The 24364-nt window shown below is 39.5% G+C and overlaps 1 protein-coding gene across 2 annotated transcripts; it reads left to right on the top strand.

Annotated features, from left to right (window-relative positions):
- Window positions 1–6: 6 nt before the first annotated feature.
- GRK7 (G protein-coupled receptor kinase 7) lies at window positions 7–23733 on the top strand. 2 transcript variants are annotated; one of them, XM_064666431.1, is made up of 5 exons: window positions 7–1202; window positions 2538–3254; window positions 3994–4431; window positions 18258–18529; window positions 22690–23733. In XM_064666431.1, the coding sequence occupies exons 2-5, from the start codon at window positions 2652–2654 to the stop codon at window positions 23030–23032; spliced, it is 1656 nt and encodes a 551-aa protein (XP_064522501.1). In that variant the 5' UTR covers window positions 7–1202; window positions 2538–2651; the 3' UTR covers window positions 23033–23733. The 2 variants fall into 2 exon arrangements, with proteins under 2 accessions (XP_064522501.1, XP_064522502.1); XM_064666432.1 differs by lacking the exon at window positions 2538–3254.
- The last annotated feature ends 631 nt before the right edge of the window (window positions 23734–24364 follow it).

The following is a 24364-nucleotide window of genomic DNA, read 5'->3' as shown; positions in this document are numbered from 1 at the left end:
GCTTTTAGTTCACATCATGTGCATGGCAAGAGTACCTGAGAATTACAGTTGTAGAAGAGTTTTTCCAAAGTGTTGGGTCCAAGGGGTATTGACACAAATGAGGTGTTAGGAGAGTTAATGTTGAAATCAAAGCAGCTGATACTTGTGTGTATCTGTTTGTGTATTATAAGTATCTTGTTGACCAGTAATTGAGGTTCGTCTAGAACATAAGGTAATGAATTTTAAGTCCTGCATATTTTGTCTGTGATTTAGAGATGAGCTTAGGTCCCACTCTTTCTATAAGCTTTGCACCAGAGAAATTTTCTTTTCCAAATCATATCCTGATATTCCATTAGCATAGTTGTTAGTAAGTCTCCATTTTCAGTTCTGTCATTGTTCACCTCTTGTGCCTGCAAAATAAATCAGTTTTGCTTCTCACCCAAACGTACTGTTTTATGAGTAGGTAGCACTATCTTAAACAGCTTTTATCAATTAATAGATTAATGCTGAGCTACTTTTTTCCAGTGTTTAATAAATACTGCTTTGGATAAGTCAACAAGCACATCTAGCTAGAGTCTTCTCTCAAAAGTGACTGGAGTAATGAATATGAGTTGAATGATCATATTGTTAGATTTTGCTTTTCATGAAATTATGTTCTTTTAGTGAAAGTTTATGTCCCATAGAAACTAGGAAAGAGTCTACTTATCAGAGTAGAAGGTTTTTGGAGTGTAAATGTTTGTCTTCCATAGATTGCATAAACATTAGGTGTTCTCTTGATTTGCTTAGACTTGAATATATCAATAGCTGGTGTAAGCTTGAGTTCAGCCTTAGGACCCCAACTTCCTGCCATTTGTACTCTGCTCTTTGAGCTGTGGTGGCATTCTGACTAAATGTAAAGAAGACCCTGCTGAATTTCAGGACCTGAAATGAAAGCTTTGTTACCTCCTTTCTTTCCTCTCTACCCAGGAATGTGTTGCTGTAGGCACCCTTTTCAGGAAAGCCACCAGGAGAATTCCCCATTCCTTCCTCTGGCTATTTTGAGCTTTACCCACACTGCACTGTTCAGCCCTTTATGTAACCACCTCCTGGCCCTGCTTGCTCTCACCTGGCAGAACTGGCCAGGCTTTCAAATACTCTGCCTCAGAGTACCCCTGTTAACATGCACACACAGCAGTTTGCAGTGGATGGCCCCCTCAATCCCACCTGGAAAACACACCTCCAAGGTAATTTGGTTAAATATGAGTTTTATGTCAAATGGATTCAACAAAGATTAATGCTTGTAAAAACAAAATACTACATGGTTGTAGAGTGGCAAAAAGCAGCCAAGAAGGGCTTAGCACTTACTGTAGGGAGTCTGAAAGGTGCCTGTTATTACTCTTGATGTTTAGTTTTTGTGATTCAGCTCTTCAGCTTGCTCTAAGACTGGGGGAAGGGAGGGGCAAAGAAACTTGACCTTGACCTCAAGAGTATACAGCTTGACCCCAGTGCTACTGGAGGAATCATGAAACTTCTTTTCTTGTTCCCATAATACCTTCCTTATATTTAAAGAAAGTTTTTACAGCCAAGTCACCTGACCCCACAGCAGAAGGGGGCTTAGCCTAGTAAGTGCCACACATCATTCTTATTCTTTTGAGGGAAAAAAATACCTCCTGGTAGGCAGCCAGCAAGTAAAGTCAAGTGGAATTTGCCTTCACTTGATTATAATCAGCTTTGTCCCTTTGTTGATGTCACCTCAGCTATATGCAGTTGCCATCTTCTCATCCCGACACTTTCTGTCACAAAGCTCAGCAGAGAAAATAAACCAAGGCCAAAACATAGAAGTGTTTTGGCAAGATTTGGCTGGTCATGTGAAGTGTTTTTCCTTTTTTCTGTGGGTAGGAGATGAAGTCAGAAGTGTATGTTGTTTTGTATGTAGGGATCACTATTTTTGGTTCTTAGCCTGCACGTAATCTGCTCAGACAGAGCAACGCCAGGCATCCGGGCTGGCATGAGCTGTCTGTGGAGCTCATCACTGATGTTGAGTATAACTTGAGTTTTGGAAGTGTGGATGCTCAAATCCTGTGGTAATTTAAAGCTCAACATCTCATGTTCATCTACGTCAACTTCTGTTTAGGCCTGGCAGATTTGTTTTTCATAAAATCAGATCCCAGCCTATGTAACTGTGGCTATGCCGGGGTTCTTTGTTGGGCGAGGGAGATCCAGGGCTGTCCTGACTGTGGCCAAAGTGCCCCTGAGTTGGAGAGAGCATGTATTGCAGACGGGAATCTCTGCATGTTCCCAGCAGCCAGGGACAGTGCAAGTAGGGGGAATCTCAGTACATTTAAAGGTTGTCAGAGCCCATTCTGAAAAACACCAGCTGAACCACGTGCATTTGGTGCTGCTGGGAAGGTTTGCCCAGGATGTCATCCCTCGGCTATACATAGCAAACTCAAAGCTCCTTACAGAGAAACCTCTTACCAGTCACTTTCCACAAATGGTGCATATATCTAAAGGTACTTAGGGAAAATCCTTGAGAGGTATTTAATGCAATAGCAGTTGGTCTCTCTGGTGTTTTTCAGAAGACCTCAGCACACCACTGGCAGGGAGAAGTGCAGGGCAGCTCCAGTACAGCACTTGGGCCAGTTACTCATTTTGTGTGAAACCAGGCTCTGCCACCCCAAGAGCTTGCCAAGATGTGTGACATGGGGGGACTCGACAACCTGATTGCCAACACGGCCTACCTCCAGGCGAGGAAGAGTGGAGAGGCAGACACCAAGGAGATGCAAAAGAGACGTAAGAGCCTTTCACTGCCCAAACTTGACCAATGCAAAGAGCAGAGAGAGTCCATTGTTGCTGATTATGAAAGCATCTGTGAGCAGCAGCCCATTGGCAAGAAATTCTTCAGAGATTTCTTAGAGACAGTGCCAGAATATTTGGTAGCTAGGGACTTCCTGGATGAGGTATCAAACTGGGAGCTGGCAGAGGACAGCATCAAGAACAGTACCATGGAAAATATGGTCACCAATTTTCTTAAGGAAGGCTCCAAAAACTATCTGTCTTTCATGAGCTCTGACTTGGTCAGCAAATGCCAGGCAGCTACTGCAAAAGACTATGAGAATGTCATGCAGCTGGCCAAGGAAGAAACCAAAGTCTTCCTTAAAGACAAGCCCTTCCAGGATTTCCAGACCAGCCCCTTCTATGACAAATTCATCCAGTGGAAAGTTTTTGAGAAGCAACCGGTAACTGATAAATACTTCTATGAGTTCCGAGTGCTGGGCAAAGGTGGCTTTGGAGAGGTAAGAGCTGCACTTTTAAGGATGTGAGTCATCCCTTCCCTTTCAAGACCAGCAGGTGGGTTTGCAAAGAGCAGTGGATTAAGAAATTGTGTAAAGATTTGCAAAACTGCCCCTTCAGATTGCCTGTTTTCCAGAAATTGGGCTAGGTTATTTGTACTGTGATAGAGTTAGTGAAGAGCTGCTTTGAAGTTTTTACATTCTGTACCTATGCTAGTAAAAAAACAGGCTTCTTTACAAAAACTTGCATGACTGTCCATATAGTTAAGTATGGATTTAATGCTCCTTGGCACCATTTTAGCCTGTGGTAGCTCACACGGTCCCAGCTAATTCCTAGCTGCAGTGTAGGGAATAGCATGATCTGTTCCCAAATTACAGTATGAGTGAGACTACCTTTTTTGAGAGGCAAGAGAGTTAAACTGTACAGATGCAATCTGTATACGCTGCTTATTCTCTTGGTTACAGAATTTTGTTCTTGTCCTTGTTCCTCTTATTTGCTAATATGTGTCTGCTAACGGTGTCCTGAAGAACTTTGCATCAGGTCAACCATATACTGGTTCAGAACAGATTGTACTTTTGTTTTTTCCCTTATTTTCTCTGCTAATACACTCTTCCATGGAAGTTAGCATCAGCAGCTACTTATAGGCATCAGTGATTCCCCAATTTCTGCCTACTACTACCCTTGATATTCCAGTCCCTGTGTAAAATTCCTTCATTACTTTTCCGTATGCATCTTCTCTAGGTTTGTGCCATCCAGGTGAAGAATACTGGCAAGATGTATGCCTGCAAGAAACTGGATAAAAAAAGGTTGAAAAAGAAAAGTGGAGAGAAGATGGCACTGCTGGAGAAAGAGATCCTGGAGAAGGTCAACAGCCCTTTCATAGTCACACTGGCTTATGCCTATGAGAGCAAAACCCATCTGTGTCTTGTTATGAGCCTCATGAATGGAGGGGATCTGAAGTATCACATCTACAACGTGGGAGAACGGGGTTTGGAAATGAAGAGGATCATCTATTACTCAGCTCAGATCACCTGTGGGATTCTGCATCTCCATTCCATCAACATTGTGTACCGGGATATGAAACCAGAGAATGTCCTCCTGGATGATAATGGGAATTGCAGACTGTCTGATCTTGGATTGGCAGTGCAAGTCAAAGAGGGAAAACCCATCACTCAGAGGGTGAGTACAAATTCGTTGAACATGGGAAGTGGGAAGTGAAGCTGTTCTATTTCTAATGCCTGATAAGTCCAAGACTTAATTCCCTGCAATTTATTCTTTGCTAAAGACCTTACATAGTCATTTCATTCTAAGAGACAGGTTGTAAGAAGATTTGGTTAATTGACTCTCTAACTGCTGCATGTAGTAAAATAACTTATTTTGCACAGAAAGAGTAGAATCAACCTGACCTGTTGTTTCTCTTAAGCTCTTGAACCAATCATTTTAGGGGGGCAGATGCCTTGTGCCTTGAGAAATCCTGCATAGTCAGGGATTTAACCAATTACTTTTTTAATGAGCAGCAGTCAAACATATGACTCCTTGTATTCCACTTTTGCTCCTAGAAGAATACAATTTCTTGTACGTTACTCTGAAGTGATTGCATTGTAGGCGTTCGTGGTGCTGCACAATGAACCATTGCCAACCTTCCTCCTCCCCAAAAATTAAATCCTGGTAAAGTTAGCACATATGACAGTTTGCAAATGTACCTGCCTGTCTGCATGTGTAGGAAGAAAAAGATGGATGACGAACTGGATTTTGTTGTGTGGATTAGATTGTGCAGCACTTAGCTGTGCCTGTGGTCAGCCCAAACTCATCTGGATTTGTGATAACATCAGGAGGTTTACACAAGAAATATGTAGGTAGCTTAACTATGAAAAAAGCCTATTTCTCTCAAGGTATCTGGAGCTTAAAGATATATATATAATGAGAGAATGTGTCTGAAATACACTAAGAATATGAAGAAACAGAAGCAACATTATAATAACCTGGTCTAACTGCCTTATGTTAAACTCCCCAAGTCTTTCACACTAGAAATTCAGTAGAAGAGAGGACCTTCTAGTGGCCTTTTGCATCCTGCTTGAAGTGCACATTTTTGATGTCAGTAAATACAGTAATTTTGAAGGAAATTTTCTTTTCCTGGCAGTTTAGGAAGTTTGTATTATGAGTGGTTTTAGTTCTCACTGAAAGAAAAGATGGAAACTGCTGAATGTATAGATAGTAAATAATTATAAAATGGGAATGCATAGTGTTTTGGATACAAAAATGCAGTTTCTATGAAAGCTAAGGCAGGTTTTTAAGTAGAACTTACGTGAAATGGGAATGTTGTTTTGTTTGTGAAGATGGCATTTTGATCAGTGAACCCAGAGCTATAAAGTTACTGTACTGTGCAAGTTCCAGATCCATGCAGTTACTATGGTCAGAAAAAATAATGTTGTTGAAGGGCAGTTTTTCTTACTTGTAAATATGTGGGGTTTGGCAGAGGGGAAAAAAACAAAATGAAACAGTGTGTTTAGCAATGTGTAACCACTTCTATGGGTATGAGGGTTGAATCTCAAAGCAATATTGGTCACCTATGACAGTCATCAAGTTGTTAATGACTCTTCTTCTGTTGTTCACTGTTTTTAGAAGCTCTATTCACCATTGTGTGCTTTTTGTTAGGGCAAAAACTGCAATGAATAGTGTAATGATTGTAATGCATTATAGGAATTTCTGTTAAATGCAGTTTTATTAATTCAGAACATTGAAATAAGAAGAAAGAAAAAGAAGGTATTTTTTTTTCATTTTCTGTATCATAGCTATGAGTGAGTTAAATCAATAATAATTCCCAGTGTCATTTTGCATTTCTGTAAACTAGTCATATTTGAATCCTTTGAAAGCTCCTCCAAAAACCATTTTATGAGGGCTAGATATTGTTATTATTTAAACTAATGTCATACACAGGAAGACCAAAGAACAGATTTACACAGTTTACATTAAGCTTCACCATGTACCTCTGTAATAAAATAAAAATGGTGCTGTTAATTTTTGTTCACACTTCTATTGTGACTTAAAATCAGAGAAAATTTACATCATAACATGCTTTTTGAGTATGACTACCAAACTGTTATCACTTAAAAAAAAGTGATTTGTATAGGTTTGGGTTTTTTCACCCAAAAGGATATATGGCTCCAAGACAGGTTTATCAAATGAAATCTAATCAGTTCACCATTTTGTGGACACAGTTTTATAAGGGCATTTTTATAAGCCAAAGCAGAAAATATATTCCTTCCAGGCCAAATCTGTATTGTACTGGTATCTGAGTGAAGTGCCTATCATCACAGATCTGTTTCTAGATTTTGGATGATGGTCTGAACTGACAATTTAGGGCTTACAATTTTCAGTCACTAATTAAGGGATATTACTACTAATCTATAGAATGTAATATATGGATTTATCTGTGTATTCATTTCATTAGAAATTTCGATGAATTCTGAAAGTTTTGTATACCTCTCATGGGTGTACGAGCTATTAAAGATGAAATTTCTTATGCTTTTAAAGCATAAAAAAATTCCCAGCCCCTCATGTATGAATAAATGCACATCACCCACACATCACCTGGAGGATCCATTAATCCCTTTTCTAAATCTTATTAGGTGATTAGGTTGTCACATGGCACAAGTAATGAGCTAGTTAATGAGTTCCTGTTTTAGACATTTTCTAAGTTTTCAGTGAAGGTGTCTGTGAAACTATAATGTTTATATACTGTTCACCAGCCAAATTTTCTTTATGGGTAGAAAGGTTTTTTGATTTTTAGATGGGTGAGTTCAATATGGTCTTCTTAAAAAGTAGTGTGTGTTTATGCTGCAGAAAAGGCATTGTGCAACTGGTGATTTAATACTTATGTAATTGAAGTAGCAGCCTTGCTATTCTTTAAGTATTGCCATTACATATCCTCCTTTTGAAAAATAGTTGTGTGCTGTGTGCCAATTGCCTGCAACTATTATAAATAAAAATACCCTGCTTTCAGAAACAGTGCTCCTTACAAAGATCTAGAAAGAGTTGGATATCCAGCCTTAGTTTTCTCCCCTTCTTCTCAATTGCTAAAGCATCCAGTAGAAACATCCAACTTTCCATGTGAATGTCACTTTGAACATACATAGGCAGTTGTAAGTAATTGGTACAGTAATAATGACAGAATTTAGAAAACTTTAATTTCACTATGTGTGCTAATTTGTCCTTGTGAAGTGCTAACTGGTTTTGGAATGGAGAAATCACCAAAAAAACCCCACACACAAATTAAAATAACAACAGTCTTGGAAATAAAAGAAAGTAGAAGGCAATTAAAAGCTACTTACAATGTATTTTTTTTCATCAGACATGGATTAGATGGGATCTTCTCGTGATACATACATGTACCTGTGCAATCTCCCAAGAAATGTATATATTCACACTTACTCAGGCAGAGCTCTTACTGATATCACTGGAAACAGAAACTCTTTTCCAGTGGTAATAAAATTATTCAGGACTTTAAGAAATATCATGATTTCATACAAATGTGCCTGTAGCATCTCATCTGATGTGTGGATCATTCTGTGCAAAAACTAGCTTGTATCTTAAAATTATGACTTTTAAAATGTTGATATTCTCTCTGTCTTACATAATTGAAATAGACAACAAGGAGAAACTGAGAGCCTGCACAGGTGGCTTCCCATAGACCAAGTGTTTGGTCTAGTTATGTACCTGATTGATTCTTCAACTAGTTTTTTTCATATATGACAGAAACGAGGAGCCTCCATCCCAAGTTTCTCCACTTGAACAGGTTTTTTGTCATCTTTTTCTTGAAGTCTCTACAACTTTTTCTCATACTACTCAAAATTCACTTCTTGTGAGTCAAGTGCTCCTGCCCTTATCCAAAAAAGTAATACTTCTTCATTAGACCTTAATTAAACCTGAGAATGGTTGTGAGAAAAGTCAGTGTGTTCTTCTGTTTACTACCCTCATATCCTCTGCATATTGAAATATAGAGGACTTAATTCCGTTTTTCCAGAAGTCAGAGTGTATTTGCCGTTTATTTCGGGAAGAACTTTCTGCCCTTACTGGGTTTGGCCTTTGTGCGAAGCAACTGTTGCATGTAAATGGTGAAGGACTTTGGTGCAGATGCGTGTGAGCCACAGAGCTTAAATATTGACATAATAACTGCGAAAAATAACACAAACAGATTTTTGTAGTATTTATAAAAGTGCATTCATATCTTCAGAGGTTTCAGGCTTCTTCACAGTTTTCCTGTGCTATGTTTTATATATTTGAAGGACATCATAATATTTTTATAGGAAAAACATGTTTTGGTTAAAATCTTACTCAAAATGTCCTTTTGCCCTCCTGTATGTTTGTTTATCATAAGATTCTATTTCTTAGGAAAACAGAAGGAAATCTATTTAGATGTTCCTGAAACTTGCAGTTTAATTTCAAGGCAGATGAGAAGCAGGAGGAGGGTTTAGACTTGTGAAATAAAAAATAACTCAGCACGCTATTCTACAGTTGACCTTTGTTCATTATCACATGGCATTCTTATTGGATAAGATTCTGTAAAAATCTGTTCTTCCTTTGCACTTCGAAAAATGACAGCTCCTTTGTTCAGAATTAGAGGGACTTGCTGCTGTTTTGCAGTTTCAAAACCACCATTCTGCTTATGAATTTTTAAGTATGACATGTAATATTGGTGTTTTTACTAGCAGAACTTTGTTCTTAAAAATTTTGACAGTCACAGTTGTTTTGAACTGCATCACTGTGACAGGTGTTTTGTTTTTTTTTTAATCTCTAAACATACACTTTACAGAATGAAGTCTTATCCACACAAGTCTGTGGGGCCAGTTAGGAGCTGGCACAGGTGCTCACGAAGCCACTTCCCATCATTTCTGAGCCATCCTGGCAAACCAGGGAGGTCCCTGGGGGACTCATTTTGGCTGGACATGAGTAAATGTGATACCCATCCACAAGAAGGGCCAGACAGCGGATCCGGGGAACTACAGGCCTGTCAGCCTGACCTCGGTACTGGAGAAGGTCATGGAGCAGATCATCTTGAGAGCTGTCATGCAGCACATACCAGACAACTAAGGGATCAGGCCCAGCCAGCACAGGTTTATGAAAGGCAGGTCCTGCTTGACCATCCTGATCTCCTTCTGTGACAGGATGACCCACTCTGTGGACAGAGAGAGTGTGGATATGTCTGCCTGGACCGTAGTAAATTCTTTGTCACTGTTTCCCACAGCATTCTCCTGGAGAAACTGGCTGCTCATGGCTTGGATGGGTACACTGTTCCCTGGGTTAAAAACTGGCTGGGTGGCTGGGCCCAGAGAGTGGTAGTGGATGGAATTACATCCAGCTGGGGCCAGTCACCAGCAGGGTTCCCCAGAGCTCAGTACTGGGGCCAGCCCTGTTTAATGTCCATCAATGATCTGGATGAGGGGATTGAGTGCACCCTTAGCAAGTTCACAGATGACAGCATGTTGGGTGGGAGTGTGGGTCTGCTGGAGGGGAGGAAGGCTCTGCAGAGGGATCTGGACAGAATGGATTGATGGGCTGAGGCCAATTGTACAGGGTTCAGTGAGGTGAAGTGCTGGGTCCTGCCCTTGGATCACAACAACCCCCCACAGTGCTACAGGCTGGGGGAGGAATGGCTGGAAAGCTGCCCAGTGGGAAAAGGGAGTTGTTGGTCAACATCTGGCTGAACATGAGCCATCGTGTGCCCAGGTGGCCAAGAAGGCCAATGTTATCCTGGCCTGTATCAGCCATAGTGTGGCAGCAGGACCAGGGCAGTGACTGTCCCCCTGTACTCAGCACTGGTGAGGCCACACTTCATGTGCTGTGTCCAGTTCTGGGCCCCTCACTGCAAGAAAGACATTGAAGTGCTGGAGCGTGTCCAGAGAAGGGCAATGGAGGTGAGGAAGGGTCTGGAGCACAAGTCTGATGAGGAGCAGCTGAGGGAACTGGAGAAAAGGAGGCTCGGGGGGACCTTATTGCTCTCTGCAACTCCCTGAAAGGAGATTGTAGCTGGGTGGGGGTTGGTGTCTTCTCCCAGGCAACAAGCAACAGGACAAGAAATGGCCTAAAGTTGTGCCAAGGGAGGTTTAGATTGGATATTAGGCAAAGTTTCTTCTCCAGAAGGATTGCCAAGTGTTGGAAGAGGCTGCCCAGGGAAGCGGTGGAGTCACCATTCCACCACTAAAGGTATTGAAAGTCGTGTAGATGTGGCACTTTTAGGGACATGGTTTAGTGGTAGGTTTGGCAGTGCTGGGGTAACGGTTGGGTTTGATGATCTTAGGATCTCTTCCAACATAAATAATTCTATAAATGCCATGATTATGCAAGTAAAGGGAGCAAAAATGATTTTGTGGGACCATTCTGCCTCCTGCAGTTTTGGAGATGGCAGAAAGGATACTATAGTCATCTAAAATTTTGAGAATGCAATATGTCCCATGGAATGCTTTTCCTACACATGGCATGTCACTCATGTGACATTTTTTCTGTCTGGGAAAGACAGTGGAGCCCTTCATGATGTAGCATGCGGTGTCTTTTCATGACTTTTAACATTGTTTTTGATTCAGCTTAATCTCACAATAAATGCTATAGCATTTTCTATAAAAATAGTGTACATTCTGAAATGATTTCTGATAAATCATCTAATGTGCCACTTGTTGACTCACCATCATCAAAGATGTTTTTGTTTCATTGGATAAGAAATGAAGCATTTGGCTGACAATGTAATTCTTTGAACTTTTGATTTGACAGCTTTGACCAGAAGCAGTATTGCATGAACAGCTGTGAGATGGTGTAGCACTTCCATTCTTACTGGACCACATGTGACATCCCACTTACTGTCATGAATAATTTCAGTTAACAAACATATAATTACTTTTTTTTTTTTTTAAGACAAAATCCTAGAATTACAGACACATGGAGGTGAAAACTGTGGGCTTGGTTTAAAATGTACTAGTGAAAGGTGGCAGGTGGGTGGTTCTCAGCACGGGGTGTAGTTAAGCTGCTGGACTCTTGCAAAAGGTCTTGTAGTGTCTAAGAATTTATCTAGTTCAGGGGGAGAGTGGACAACTGATGGAAAATAACTTTGCTGAGAGAAACCATTTCTGTCTCTGGAAGCCCTTAAACTGCGAGTAGTTGGAGTTTAAGGAAGGTGTTAGAGAAGTCTCAGTGTAACTCAATGTACACACCAGGTTCTTACAGACCTCCCTATACATCCATTCTTTGGCCAGTTCACCATCATATGGTGATGGCCCAAACTGGCTATATGGGCCTCTGGTCTGATGCAGCCAGTACTCATCTTCCTGGATTTACATTTCAGAGAATTGTACCTCCAACATTAGTCATAATCCTGAAAGATAAGGTGGGTGAAATCCCGCAGATTTCAGTGATCAACAGGAACTGTCCAGGCCTCACTGACATTCTCACTGCTTAACCTACGGTGGCTGTACCCACATTGGAGGGCCCATCTCCTTCCCAGGGCATCCTGCAGTCCCCTGCACAGAACACAGAATTTCTCTTGGATGACCCCCTTCTGAGAAAGCAGCCTGCTCGTGCTGCCATGATACAGTGTTTGCATTCATTATGAAGAGCTTCATAAAATATAGACAGAGCTCAGTAGATGAAGACTTTTCTCCCTTATTAACAGTGTTTATGAAATATTCTGTCATCATTAAATAATGAAACCATAAACATCTCTGAAGTATTATTATTCCCACATTATAAATGGGAAATGGTCAGGAGAAATTTAAAAGGAAATTAAAGGGAAAATTATGTTACAGGAAGACTGGAGAACCCTTATAATTCTTGAATTCTAATTGTGTGGTTATGAGTCTGTACCAAATGCTCTGCTTGTCCAAAATGCTCCATCGCTATAATGCCTGATTGCTTCCCTGTCTATGAATGTGTATTTCTTCTGATGACACTTCCCCACGTTGGGAATGTTAGCAGGTTCTATCTCCAGCAGGGATCTGAGGCAAAGGTTTACGTGAGATCGTGCAGAAGAAATCGGGGAGATGCTCAAGAATCCAAAATTAAAATTGGTGCCCAGTTACTGGAGTAACTTTACTTTCTTCAAGCCATTTATTCCTTTGACTTCCACAGAGTGTGAATCTAAACTGAAAAACACGCTGTACCTGTGTCTGTTTCTCTTCCCAAGTAGGAGCACAGAGGCAGCCTGTCCCTACTGCACAGAGTGGCCTTCCCCTTCATTTGTGCAACTCCCTTCAAATTTAAAAGAGTAAAAACCAATGGTGGAGTTTTTACTATACCATTTAGTGACATTGAACCCATTTTGCTTTCTTTTTTTTTCTAATATAACATAAATTTGTTTTGTCCCTTTTGTGCTTTTTCTCTGTGGGCTTTTTTAAAGCAAACAGCTTTCCCTATGAAAATTATGTTCCTATATGAAAACAAAAAAAGTTTGGTCTTCAAACTTGTGTAAGCATGTGGGATTCAGTAGCTTCTAAGCTCTGTACAGTCTTTCTCATTGTCTCTTCCTGGTATTCTGAATGGTTGGTCCTTGTGTTCTTCTGACTCAGTAGCCCATCAGTTTATGATGGACCATCCCAAAGGAATGGCCGTCCCCAAGGAAGGTCCTTCCCTTTGCTAAGCATTAACAATATGGCAAAATCTTTGTTCTGTGAGACTTTCCAGAATACTTTTTGTCCTATTTAGATTTGATTTTTTTATCTTCTTTTGAAGGATAGTTGCCTATTAATTTGATCAGCAGGTTTCTTGTGACTGTATGAACATGTGGTGAGAAACTGTGGAGTAACTGCAATTCTGTGTGACATTTAAATTACGCTCCTTCCTCCTCACAGTGGCTCTTGGGAGAAGAATTAAGATGGTAAAGTGAGTGACAGAGGCAGATCAGTTGTTGTTCTCCACATCTAGGGCCTATTAGCTTGTGTGCAGAGAAGAGATTTCTGTGGTCTGTTCCTGCATTCCTGCAGGGTCTGTTAAGGCCATTGCTGAAGGAGTGGAGGAACAGCTGGACGAGAGAACAAAGCAGGCAGTGGCACCCCTTGGAGGAAGGAAGGACCGAGCCCCAGGAAACAGCTGATAGAGCTAAACTCAGCTTGTTTTTTTTCCTCTGTTCAACAGTTCTTGTGCCATGGCAAACAAAAGATAGACATTCTGATTTGCTTTACTGTTTGGTTTATGATATCAATTGAGTTTGTTTTGCAGAGATCTGTGGGAAAAGGTAGAGAGGATCTGAATCCCGTTTCTCCTCATTTGCCTGTTTCTGTGCTGCTGAAAGCTCCAGAGAGTTCTGTTTCTTGCCTGCATCTGCTGGAAGCTGAATCACGGTGGTGTTCGAGGGGCTTTCCTTTCTGGGCCAGCAGTGTGTGAGGGGGTGTGAGTGTGGGCACTGTGGGCCTCGCTCTGCTCGGAGCTCTGCTGTGCCCAGTACCTGCTGACTGCACTGGGAACTGAGTGCACTTAGTGTTTCACAGGATCACATCTTGTATTACTAAAAGATTATAATTTTGTGACCTTTTAAAAATGTATGCAGGATCGCATTTCACAGAAGAAAAATTTGTATACTTTCAGATGAGTCATTTCTACTATGCCCTGTCAAACCACACTGAAAGGAACAATTCCACTTAACAGAACTTCTTCACTAATGTATCCAAGGGCAACATTTGGTCATTACTTTTTAGAGGATTATTGAAAAACTGTATTTTGTGTTGTTCTCAAGATAGTGAAATAAAGGGAGAAGGAGATTTGTGAACCCTTTTCAAAAGCAAGTCAATTAAAATTTAATTGACTGAAATGTAATGACTATTTTTACATTTCAAACAGCATATGCAAGTAAGGCATCCTGCTCATCATCACAAAAGACAGTATTAAATGGAGAACAAACAAAAACCAGCAAGTGTTATACTGACTATGCTTCAAGAAGTTGTGTGCCTCTGCAATGGCATATGATTTCTGCCTTCTGTAAAAAGTTGGGATAATATAACATTCCTTGTCTTCTTTGTGATATTTTTATTTACTGTGTCCCATTAGATGCTTCCAGATCAGTGAAGGTTTAATACCATGTGTTTGTCTCTGTAAAATCACTTGAGCAGTTAACACATTTGTTCAAATGGTTCCTTGTCTTCCCAGGAATTCTACAGGAAAGAAGAAAATAATGTGCTTGGTTTTAGTCTCAGGCAAAACCCAATGGACGTCCTAGTTGTGTAGAGTTGACAACAAAGGAATTGAGTGTGGGTTTTTTATTTTTCCTGTTTCCATTAAAAGAGTGAAATTTATCCATGTAAAATAAGATCTAGTATGAAAAAGTGGGTTTCAGTTAATATACATCTTCTGAATTTACTTATATATTACTTATATATATTGAATTAAAACATCTGTAGAATCATACAAACCATTATCCCATACTCAGAGATATCCATTCTGAGGCATGGTCAGATAATTCTAACTAAATTAAATATTCAATACCAGCCCATGGGAAAGAGACCCCTTCTCAAAAATAATGCATTTATCTTTTCTGGTAGCTTTCTGTCTTTTTTTTCCTTTTTGCATTTGAATATATATATACTTATTTATTCCTTGGCCTGCTGAGAGTAATTTAACTCATTAATTCACTTCTGCTCTGGGAATCAGTGGATAAGTTTTCTACCTAATACATTATTTTTTGCTGCTCAAATCTCACTGCTAGTGAGGAGTACAGTTTAAAAACTCCCTTCACAAAGCTGTTTCACCTCCTTACATGAACCTCTCCTGAATCATTGAGGCTGCCTTTCCTGTTGCCATAGGATCTCTTTTCCTTGAAAGATGATCTGATCTTGGACACCTTGTTCTCCATAATGATTAGTGTAGGGATGTTAGGTTTTAGCTTTCCTCTAATGCTATCTACTCTCCAAAGATTAAAGGAGAATTAAATCTTCATTTGAAAGATGGATGTTTTTTTAGTTCCGGAGGCTGAATATTTCCTTTTCTGTCTTCCCTAATACAGGAAATGCTTATGGCTTCAGCATCGTTCTTCCCAAATGATTTTGCCAAAGCTACACATATGTAGAAATAGGTGAAAAAGACTAAAATTTATGCTATTCTCTTTCTTTCTTCAACTACCTGTTTTGATAAAGATAGCAGAGATTTCTGTATTTCTTCCCCCTCTTTGTTTTGTATTTCTTCCCTCTTAAGCATCACTGCTGACTACTTGTGAAATGTCTTTGTTTCTGCTATAAAATTGTAGTGTTTTGGTGGGTTTTGAGTCTCAGAGGTTATGAGATTAGGTTTAGATTCCTGCTTCTCAGCCTGTTCCTTCATTGTAAATAGTAGGAAAGCTTCAGGATTGGGAGAGATTTGTTTTCAGATTCAAGTTTGGATAAAATTCCATGAGAAAACCAGCTCTCATGAAATTCTGAATTGAAATGGTTTGGCGTATCAGAGGAACAATATGTTTCTAGTCTTCCTCAGATTGAGTTGGATCAACTCAATATGAGCTGAAAAGATTTCAGTGCTACTACTTTAAAATTTGGAAGTTTAGTTCTTGTTCATAGTTCAGCTCGTCCACAGCCCATCACTTCAGTCTGAAGGAAGACTGTTGTTGGTCCATCTCTATTTTCCATTAAACTGTGGTCGTGAGTCTTTTTGGTCTGTGATAACAGCCGTGCTTTCTCTATCCTTGGGAAACACAAGCACCATGTCAAAGCACAGTGTTCTTCTGGATGGTGTGTCCCACTGGAGGGTGTGTGGAAAATGCACATGGAAGAGACTGAGGTTACTCAGTTTCTTTTGAAAAAACAACTATGGAAGAAAGAACACAAGTGGAAGAAAGAGAGGCAATCTGGAAGGAGCTGCCTTGAGACACATTTGTGACAGATTTCTGACTTTTCCATGTCAGACGTATCCAGGTCCTGTATGATGATGCTAACTTGCAGCAAAGTAATGTCTTATCAGAAAGACCACACTGTGCTGTCAGGGCACATTTTGATGATAATATGACTCATCAATTCTTCAAGGCATTAGTGCCCCAGCTTCACCTCAGTAAAAACAAGAATCTTTATTGCTTCCCAGAAGGAGGAAAAAAAAAAAAAGAAAAAACATTTCAGAAGCCTCTTTAGAGCTGTGTTCACCAATCCACAATGAGCTCTGTGTGCATCCTTCTGTGCCAAATCTTCTCTATGCTTTCAGCCTCTTCTCTCCCTTCTAGGTTCTTCTGGTGCCAGAGGGATCTGGGTTCTGTGCTCTGCGTTTGAGCACTTTTCTGAATAGAGCAGTAATCATACCTAAAAATGTAATGCTGTCAGGGTATCTCTCAATATTAACGTTTACTTCAATGTAAGCAGTACAAATTGCCTGAGGGATGATGTCAGCTGCTGCAGTGCCTCTGCTTCTGTGGCTTTAGTGAGGGCACCAGTTTTCTTTTACCCTTTTCTTTGCTTTCAACCTAGCTGATATTTTTGTTTTTCTCATCTCATTTCTGGTTTTCAACGAAATGGAGGATTTTGCTCTATATCCCTAAAAGTAAAAAAAATACAAAGAGGGAAAACAAACTGGATTTAATTTTCTGTCCATTAAGCTTATGTTTTAATTGATGCTAACATGTTCTCTGCTGCACATGTTGTTTACAGTAGAGTATATATCATAATGTGTACTGACACAAGCTAAAGTTTATAGGGAGATGTGTCTTGGAAATACTGTACCTATATTTGCACAAAATGGAGGAGTTACCCCAACCCCATAAAATAAAATGTATCTGTTGAGCTGTGCTTTTTTTAAATACCATTTGCTCAAATCAGCTCTAGTTTAAGTTACCTTTTTCTAACTGTTTTACTTTGGAGTAAATCTCTGTCACTACTTGTATTCTGGTAGCAGTAATAATGACAGTTGAATAACCTTTAGTGGGATTTTGCACACACACAGTTTTTCATTTTAAATTGTAATACTAGTAATACATCAGTCCCAGTATTTAAAACAGATATGAGAGGTTCAGGCAACTTCTGACATAGCTGTCAGTGTTGGCTGAGTCTGGTAAATGCAAAAGGTGCGGCCTCAGAAGCAGCAGTAAATGTTGGGTCAGCTGAGGGAATGCTGTACGATGGCAGCCTCACGTCCTCGGTGCAGCAGAAAGCACATGGAGAGCCTGATCCCCTCACCTCCCTCCCAGGTGAATCAGCTCTCCAGGGAGACAGGCAGCAGGAGCTATTTTGGACACTGCAGCCTGTCCCCCAAGGGGAATGTACCAGGCCTGGTCTGGGAAGGAAGCAGGCAGATTCCCCTCCCAGAGAGTGGTCCCTTCTCCGGGAGAAGGGCTGTTAGTGCTGCACAGTCTTTATTCAGACAGCTGGTTCTAGTCAGGAAATACAAACTCATCTTTCACCCGAATGAGTGTCATTTATGAATTATAATATATAGGTTTACTTTCTTACAATGGTTTTAGGAGTTTTTCTTGGCCCTTGATGGTAGAACTTCCATCCAGACACCAAGAGGGAGGCGAGTGAGAACTTCCTCATGCAGCTCAGCTACCGGCTCGATGAGAGTTTTCTCACTGGCAGCAGACCCCTGTGTTGGACCAGTTATAACCACTGAACGGGGTGGGAATCAGTGATTCTTTTACCTGATTTTTGTCTTTTTTTAAAATCTTTTCAAATTGATTGCTATTTGTGTTTGCAGGATGAAGCTAACAACACTATCTTCAACAGAAAAAAAATAATATGGAAGAGGAAAGCAAGATAGACATGAATTTAAAAATAAACCACTTTTAGGTGGAAATTGGACAGACATTTCACTTTTGAACAGCATATTTTCACATATGCCGAGATGTTTAAAGACAGATATAGTCCATATGCTAAAACTATAACTGTAAGTTATACCTTACAGTTTCCAGATAAAAAGAAGTCAATTATGCAGAGTTTCTAGATACAAAAATCTATCAGTAGTATTTCTAATATTTTGGAAGAATTATAGACTAGTCTGTTTAACTGTATGCATTTAATTACTGACACTGTGTAGTAAATCTGTCTGTCTGTTTGCAATAGGCTGGGACAAATGGTTATATGGCTCCAGAAATCCTGAAGGAAGAAGACTACAGCTATCCTGTGGACTGGTTTGCTATGGGCTGCTCTATTTATGAGATGGTTGCTGGACGAACGCCATTCAAGGATTTCAAAGAAAAGGTCAATAAGGATGAGGTTAGAAGAAGAACTCTGGAAGATGAGGTGAAATTTGAACATGCCAGCTTTACAGAGGAAGCGAAAGATATTTGCCGACTGTTTTTGGCTAAGAAAAAAGAGGACCGTTTAGGGAGCAGGTATGCCTTCTCAGACTCAGTAAAATGCAGATTAAAGCTGCAAACATCATCATTATTTTACATATTACACAAAATGGGTAACATCTTCACTTTCTACAGAGTACTGAATTTTCCCTTTCATTTCTAGGAAGAGAGAGGTGGAAAGTTTTGAAGATAATATGGAAATAAGGAATGTTGTTGCAATAGTTTGGTTATCTATCCTCACTTCAGACAACTCTTAGGAGTTCCCTTCTGTTATTTTCTGTGTTAGACTCTATATAGTTTTGGGGAGAAGGGGCCAACCCATTTTTGTTGCACATTCTTTCCTAAAGGTAAAAGATATTCAAGTAGAAACCTGCATCTATGCTAGTGCAGACTGAGTACACAATCTTAGGCTGTATCACTTACTGGAATGATGTGGGCAGAAATCCAAATCTGCAATGTGGATTCTCTTCCCTGCAGATATCTAACTTGCAAGGCTGCGTCATTGGCTTCTTGCTGAACAGACTTTAACCCCTCTGCTTTGCTCAACTGCTTTAAAAAAGTCTTAGACAGATTCTGGTCTTCCTGACTCATCCCGGGGAGAAAAAGGAGGAAAAAAATATTTGGCACAAATGCCTATAAAGCAAAACATTTCTGGGGACTTTACAGGTGGCTTTGGGTTGATGAAGACTGATAGATGTGTCCCTTAGAAATTTCAAGGAACTGTTTAATAAGAAGAAAACTGAAAAGCTAAACATTGTAATGTGTAACTTGTCTGTCTCTGCTGCCTTTGAGGCGTGTTGGTGTGTATATATGTATTTAAATCATTTAGTGCATTTCCAATGAGACAGATTGTGGACAAAATAAAAAATATAATAAAAATGTAAAAAATTAATAGGAAACTGATAGTACCTATCTTTAGAGTACTCTACATTTGAATCATCTATGAATACAAATATATGTATCAGGTGCTTTTCTAGTCTAATGGTGGAATAGACAAAGGATCTTACTGAAAATGCGTAGACTTCTAAATTTATATTTCATAACAATGTGGAACAGTTTTTAAAAATGCTAGGCAAACATTTATCTGAAAGAATTTAATAAAAGGTAATGTATCATTAATACACTTATCTTTAATATTCTAGTGCTACATGAAGACAGCTACTCTTTGTGCCTAATGAATTTTCCCAACAACTACGCCAGGCAGCAGAAAAAAGTTATTTTCAACAGCTCATAGAGTATGTTTAATACAAAATCTATATGACTTGAGGATGTTTTAAAAGCTTATTTTAAAAGTAAATTTAACACAAAACCATGTAGAGCATTCTAACTTACAAGTCAGCATACTTGCAGACATTTAGACTTACAGCATTTTGTGAAGTAAACAAATTTCAGAGTAGGAGAAAATGAATTGAGAGATTCTGAATGACTTGGTCAAGTTCATTCAGCAAGTCTGAAGCAAAACCAGCAACAAATGATTCACTTCCTGTAACCACATCCCCTGTGCCAAGAGGGTCATTTACCATCATTCTCTCTGCTTTTTGTTCCATTCCTTCTCAGCAGTGGGAGAAATTGTACACAGAAAGGTAACTGCACATATTATTTTTAATTTTCTGCTGTTTAAGATATCCTTACTCTTAGTGCCATAATTAGAGAAGGAAAGCAATAGGATGTATTCCCTTCCTGGGCATGATAGAGAATAAAAGCTTGCATGTACCTCTTAAACAGGGCAATACTATTCAGGACAGCTCATCCTTTTGTAGAGATTAGTACTGTAAATCTACTAAGGACAACAAGAGCTTGGGTTATCTACAGAAGTGCCTGTTGCATAAGTTAAAGCTGCTCAAAGACAGCTTTACTTTGTACACCTGACCTTTTAAAACACTCTTTTATTGAAGGTTCAATTTCACCAGCTAAGGAAAGATGTAACCCCTTTTCTCCACTCAAGCTTTTTGGGATTGACATCTCAAATCCCAAACCTGTAAAGTGACTTTTAAATTTTTTTTTAATGGAAGAATGCAAAATTATCCAACTTCGTATGAGTTCATTTGCTCTTCCTGTTAAAGTTACGTAAAAAGGCAGTTCACAGAGGAAGGGCTTAAGTTCACCTCCAGCTACGTGGAAGATGCCTCAGTTCCAGTAGGTGGCATTCATGTAGCTTTACATTTTTTAACTTTTTATTGTTTCAGGAGGAGAAACACTGCAGCAATCCATTTTGGAGCCTCCACCAGCTTCTAGTGCTTTTTGGTTTCTGTTACAGAAAGGAAAAGTGAAATAAAGGGGAATTTCTGTGAGTGCATCTGCCCAGTAGAATGTCAGTACTACTGGCCCATGAGTGTCCCAGGACATTAGTTAATTGGAACAGCAGCTCTAATGCACTTCAGGCTACCAGTGAAAGTATATATAAGTCATGTCAGGCTGCTCAGGTACTTGGTATCACTGGCTGGGTAAGTTAGGAGATGATTTTGCAAGACTATATATGTGCAGAGGTCATGATCCCTGTTGGCTTAATCTGTATGATTACGTTCATATGCCTCTTTTGGGTAGAAAATATCATTTTTTCATTGCCCAGCGTGCCTGGATGGCAGCTTCTCTCATTCTTCAGGCTGTGATTTAGCATTCCAGTCATGGTGGTGTACAGTAGATAGTGGCTGGTGGTGGCTTGCTCAGAGGAACTGGGCACCAGAGGTGCAAAGTGACAATAGCAGGGGGGCTGAAAAGGGCAGCTGGTGATTTCATCCTGGCCGTGCCTGGGTAGCACCAAGGCAGGCTGGAAGCATGGCAGGACAGCATGGGAGGAACAGGCAGTAGCAGCAAGCTGGAGAAGCTGTTCTGCATGCATAGTATTGAGGCCTTAAAAAATGAAGATTTTTCCATAGTCACACAAATCTTCTAAATGGTGCTTCTGCACACTTGCAAAGATAAAAAGACTTGCTGAATGTTTGCATTACCTTTTGTTCATAGAACATTGTCTAGAAATACATGAGTGCTTGCACTTTGCCCAGCATGATTCTGTAAGGAAGTGGGAAAAGCAAAAGCAATGTGTTAGGACCTACCATTTTCTGAGGCCGAAACCCAGACAAATTTGGTTTTCCTATATTACTGTTTTCAAGAGTGGTGCATTCATAAATACATTTAAAAAAACAATGCATAGGTGGAAAGTACAGTGCTCCTGTCTGCTGCTCTTTTCTCTAGAATTCAAAACTCAGGCTTTGCATACCTTGACACTAGAGGCACAGTTCAAAAGCTGTGGTCTTCGGTCATACTTTAGTGAGCACACATTTGAGGCTCAGATGATTCTTAACATCACCATATCCTACTGGTGTCTCTGTGAGTCTACAGTGAAAAAATTCAGTGTTTCTTTTACAGCTGAAGTTCTCCCTGAGGTCTGCAGGTGTCTTTCGTAAGATACATTTAACCTATGAATTTACAATTATTTAGTCCTTTCTTGGTTTTATAATTAGGTATTAACAATATTAATAAAGGATTGTTTTTGTGACAGTGGCACACATACTTTTGTTAATGTCGTAATTTGTGAATCTCTTGCCTAAAAAACTCTTTGTTCATTTGTAGGAGTATTTATTTTGCATGAACAGAGTCACTAAAAGCAGGAGTGTTTGAGTGACATAACAGTTTTATGATGTAAATGTGTAGCTGCTTTGAATTAAGATAAAACCAGAAATGTCATTTGTCACCAGTTTCCTGTTGTTACTCAGAGTCAGTCTCCAGATATATTAACCCAAGGTACCTCAGCCTAGAGTTTAATATATATTCTTACCCTAGATTATAGGATAGATATTCTTATCCTGGTTAATACAGAGGCAGTTGTTGAACTGCCATTTTTTGACAGTAAATTCCAGAGTCCCCCTCCCATCCTGCTCTCTGTTCAGTTCTGGTGGGAATGTATCTTTGGATAGGGGTATCTGAGATGCAGCACTGCAGCTCCTGCGTGGCACCTTGCCCGGACTGATTTACCCTGAGAGGTGGAGCAGTGAGTAATGGGATCAGAGTGTTTTCTGCTTCTCAGCTTTGCTTATATTGTGCAATGCAACGTTCTTTGGTTAGGAAAAAAGGAATTGTGTTGCATTATATATATCTATCTCCTTATTTTAAAGTACCCTCATGTATAACACAGACACACCTGTACCTCTCGGAGAGCAAAACATCCCCATGATTAACAAACTTTTGCTTTATTGCAGAAATGCAGACGATGACCCAAGAAAACATAATTTCTTCAAAACGATAAATTTCCACAGGCTAGAGGCAAACCTTATTGACCCTCCATTTGTGCCAGATCCATCAGTTGTCTATGCCAAAGATATTGGAGACATTGCTGACTTCTCTGAAGTACGAGGAATTGAGTTTGATGACAAAGATAAGAAGTTCTTCAAAAGGTTTGCGACAGGTGCTGTCCCTATCCCCTGGCAGGAGGAGATCATTGAAACGGGACTGTTTGACGAACTGAACGATCCCAACAGGGTCGAGTCCGGAGGTTACGCCAACGGAGGCGAAGCTAAGTCAGGAGTTTGTTTGTTGTTGTAAATATCGTCTCGTTATCAAAGAGTAGAAACCACCTCCGAACTTTTCCGTGTTCTGACGCTGTGTCAGAAACTCAGTGCACCTGTTTGAGAAGAACCAACCAGTGTAATGTGACATTGGCAGGCTGTGTAGGACGACCAGCTGTATAGACTGTATTATTTATTATTTATTATTTGCCTTTGTTCTAACAAAGGAGATAATATTTTTGTGTTATTGGAGATGTATCAAATGAAGAACCGTAATTCTCCAAGAAACTTAGAATAGAAATTCTGGAATACAAAAAAGCAGTGATAGAGTGAAGAGGCAACAGCTTTTGAAAATGACTGATTACCATTTTGAATACAATGATTTGTTGGTTTTCTTTCTTTTTTCTTGTTATTTCTACTAACATTTCCTTGTTCTGCAGTTTTCAGGAAGGATTTTTTAATTTTCGAGTAATATTCTCAGTTAGACAGTGGAGCTCACGTAACATGTCAAACTTGGAATCTTATTGGTTAGCCAGTCTGTCTGTTGTTTTCTTAAGTTCTGTTAGTTTTTGGATGGTTTGACTGTAATATGTTCAAGTTGTCATAAAATATAAAGAAAGCTCTACATATCATTAGAAAATAAGAACGACACGATCAGACTATTTTCAAAGTTGATTTTAATGAAGTGAAGATAAGATTGCACCAAATCTAATGGAATAAAGCATTTATTTATTATTATTAAGTGTATTCTTTTAAGTGATAATACCATACACAAAGAAAACATATTTGTAAGTACACATTCTCTTTGACAATTTTATACTTTTATCAGGTTTCCTGCTAATTTTTCTGTATTTTGGTGATAAATTAAGCTACAGATAGACCAAAGCAATATGGTATTGGCTTTTTACAAGACATTTATTTCAGTGCAATATAGGTTTTAATTCAGTAGTTGCAAAATGCATTATACTGTTAAGTGCTGTAATGGTGGAAAGGTTATGTATGCAAGTTGAAACTATCTTCAAATGTTTATTGATTCTCATGCAAATTTTGATGTGTTTTTATTTTTCAATTTTATGACAACCTAAACTGAATTAATTGGAAACATTTCTGGGAATACTTGCTACTGGTGAAGTGTATTACTCATGAGAGGCCTCCTGCTGATTTTCTTTGGTAAGAAAATAGGCAGTAGTTGTTTGCACAACTTCTAAAACTGATCCTACCTGCTGCTTATGTCATCCATCCAGCCACAATTTCCATTGACTAAAGTGGAAGTTGAACCTGCTTCATTCCTTGGAGTCCTGGAGGTTGCTGATGCCCTGTTTTCTGTTTTTCATATGGCAAACCCCCAACTGAACTCAAAGACTTCGTT

Source organism: Pseudopipra pipra, chromosome 10 (assembly GCF_036250125.1).
Source record: "Pseudopipra pipra isolate bDixPip1 chromosome 10, bDixPip1.hap1, whole genome shotgun sequence".
NCBI classification, from domain to species: domain Eukaryota; kingdom Metazoa; phylum Chordata; class Aves; order Passeriformes; family Pipridae; genus Pseudopipra; species Pseudopipra pipra.
The sequence above is the reverse complement of the archived record's forward strand: the minus strand, read 5'-3'. Positions and strand labels throughout refer to the sequence as shown.

What these genes read in the sequence shown, in the direction of transcription:
- GRK7 (XM_064666431.1), top strand. Translation starts at nt 2,652, where the DNA reads ATGTGTGACATGGGGGGACTCGACAACCTGATTGCCAACACGGCCTAC. An exon ending in GCAAAGGTGGCTTTGGAGAG is followed by an intron (nt 3,255 to 3,993) that starts GTAAGAGCTGCA and finishes CATCTTCTCTAG; the next exon opens with GTTTGTGCCATCCAGGTGAA. An exon ending in GAGGACCGTTTAGGGAGCAG is followed by an intron (nt 18,530 to 22,689) that starts GTATGCCTTCTC and finishes GCTTTATTGCAG; the next exon opens with AAATGCAGACGATGACCCAA.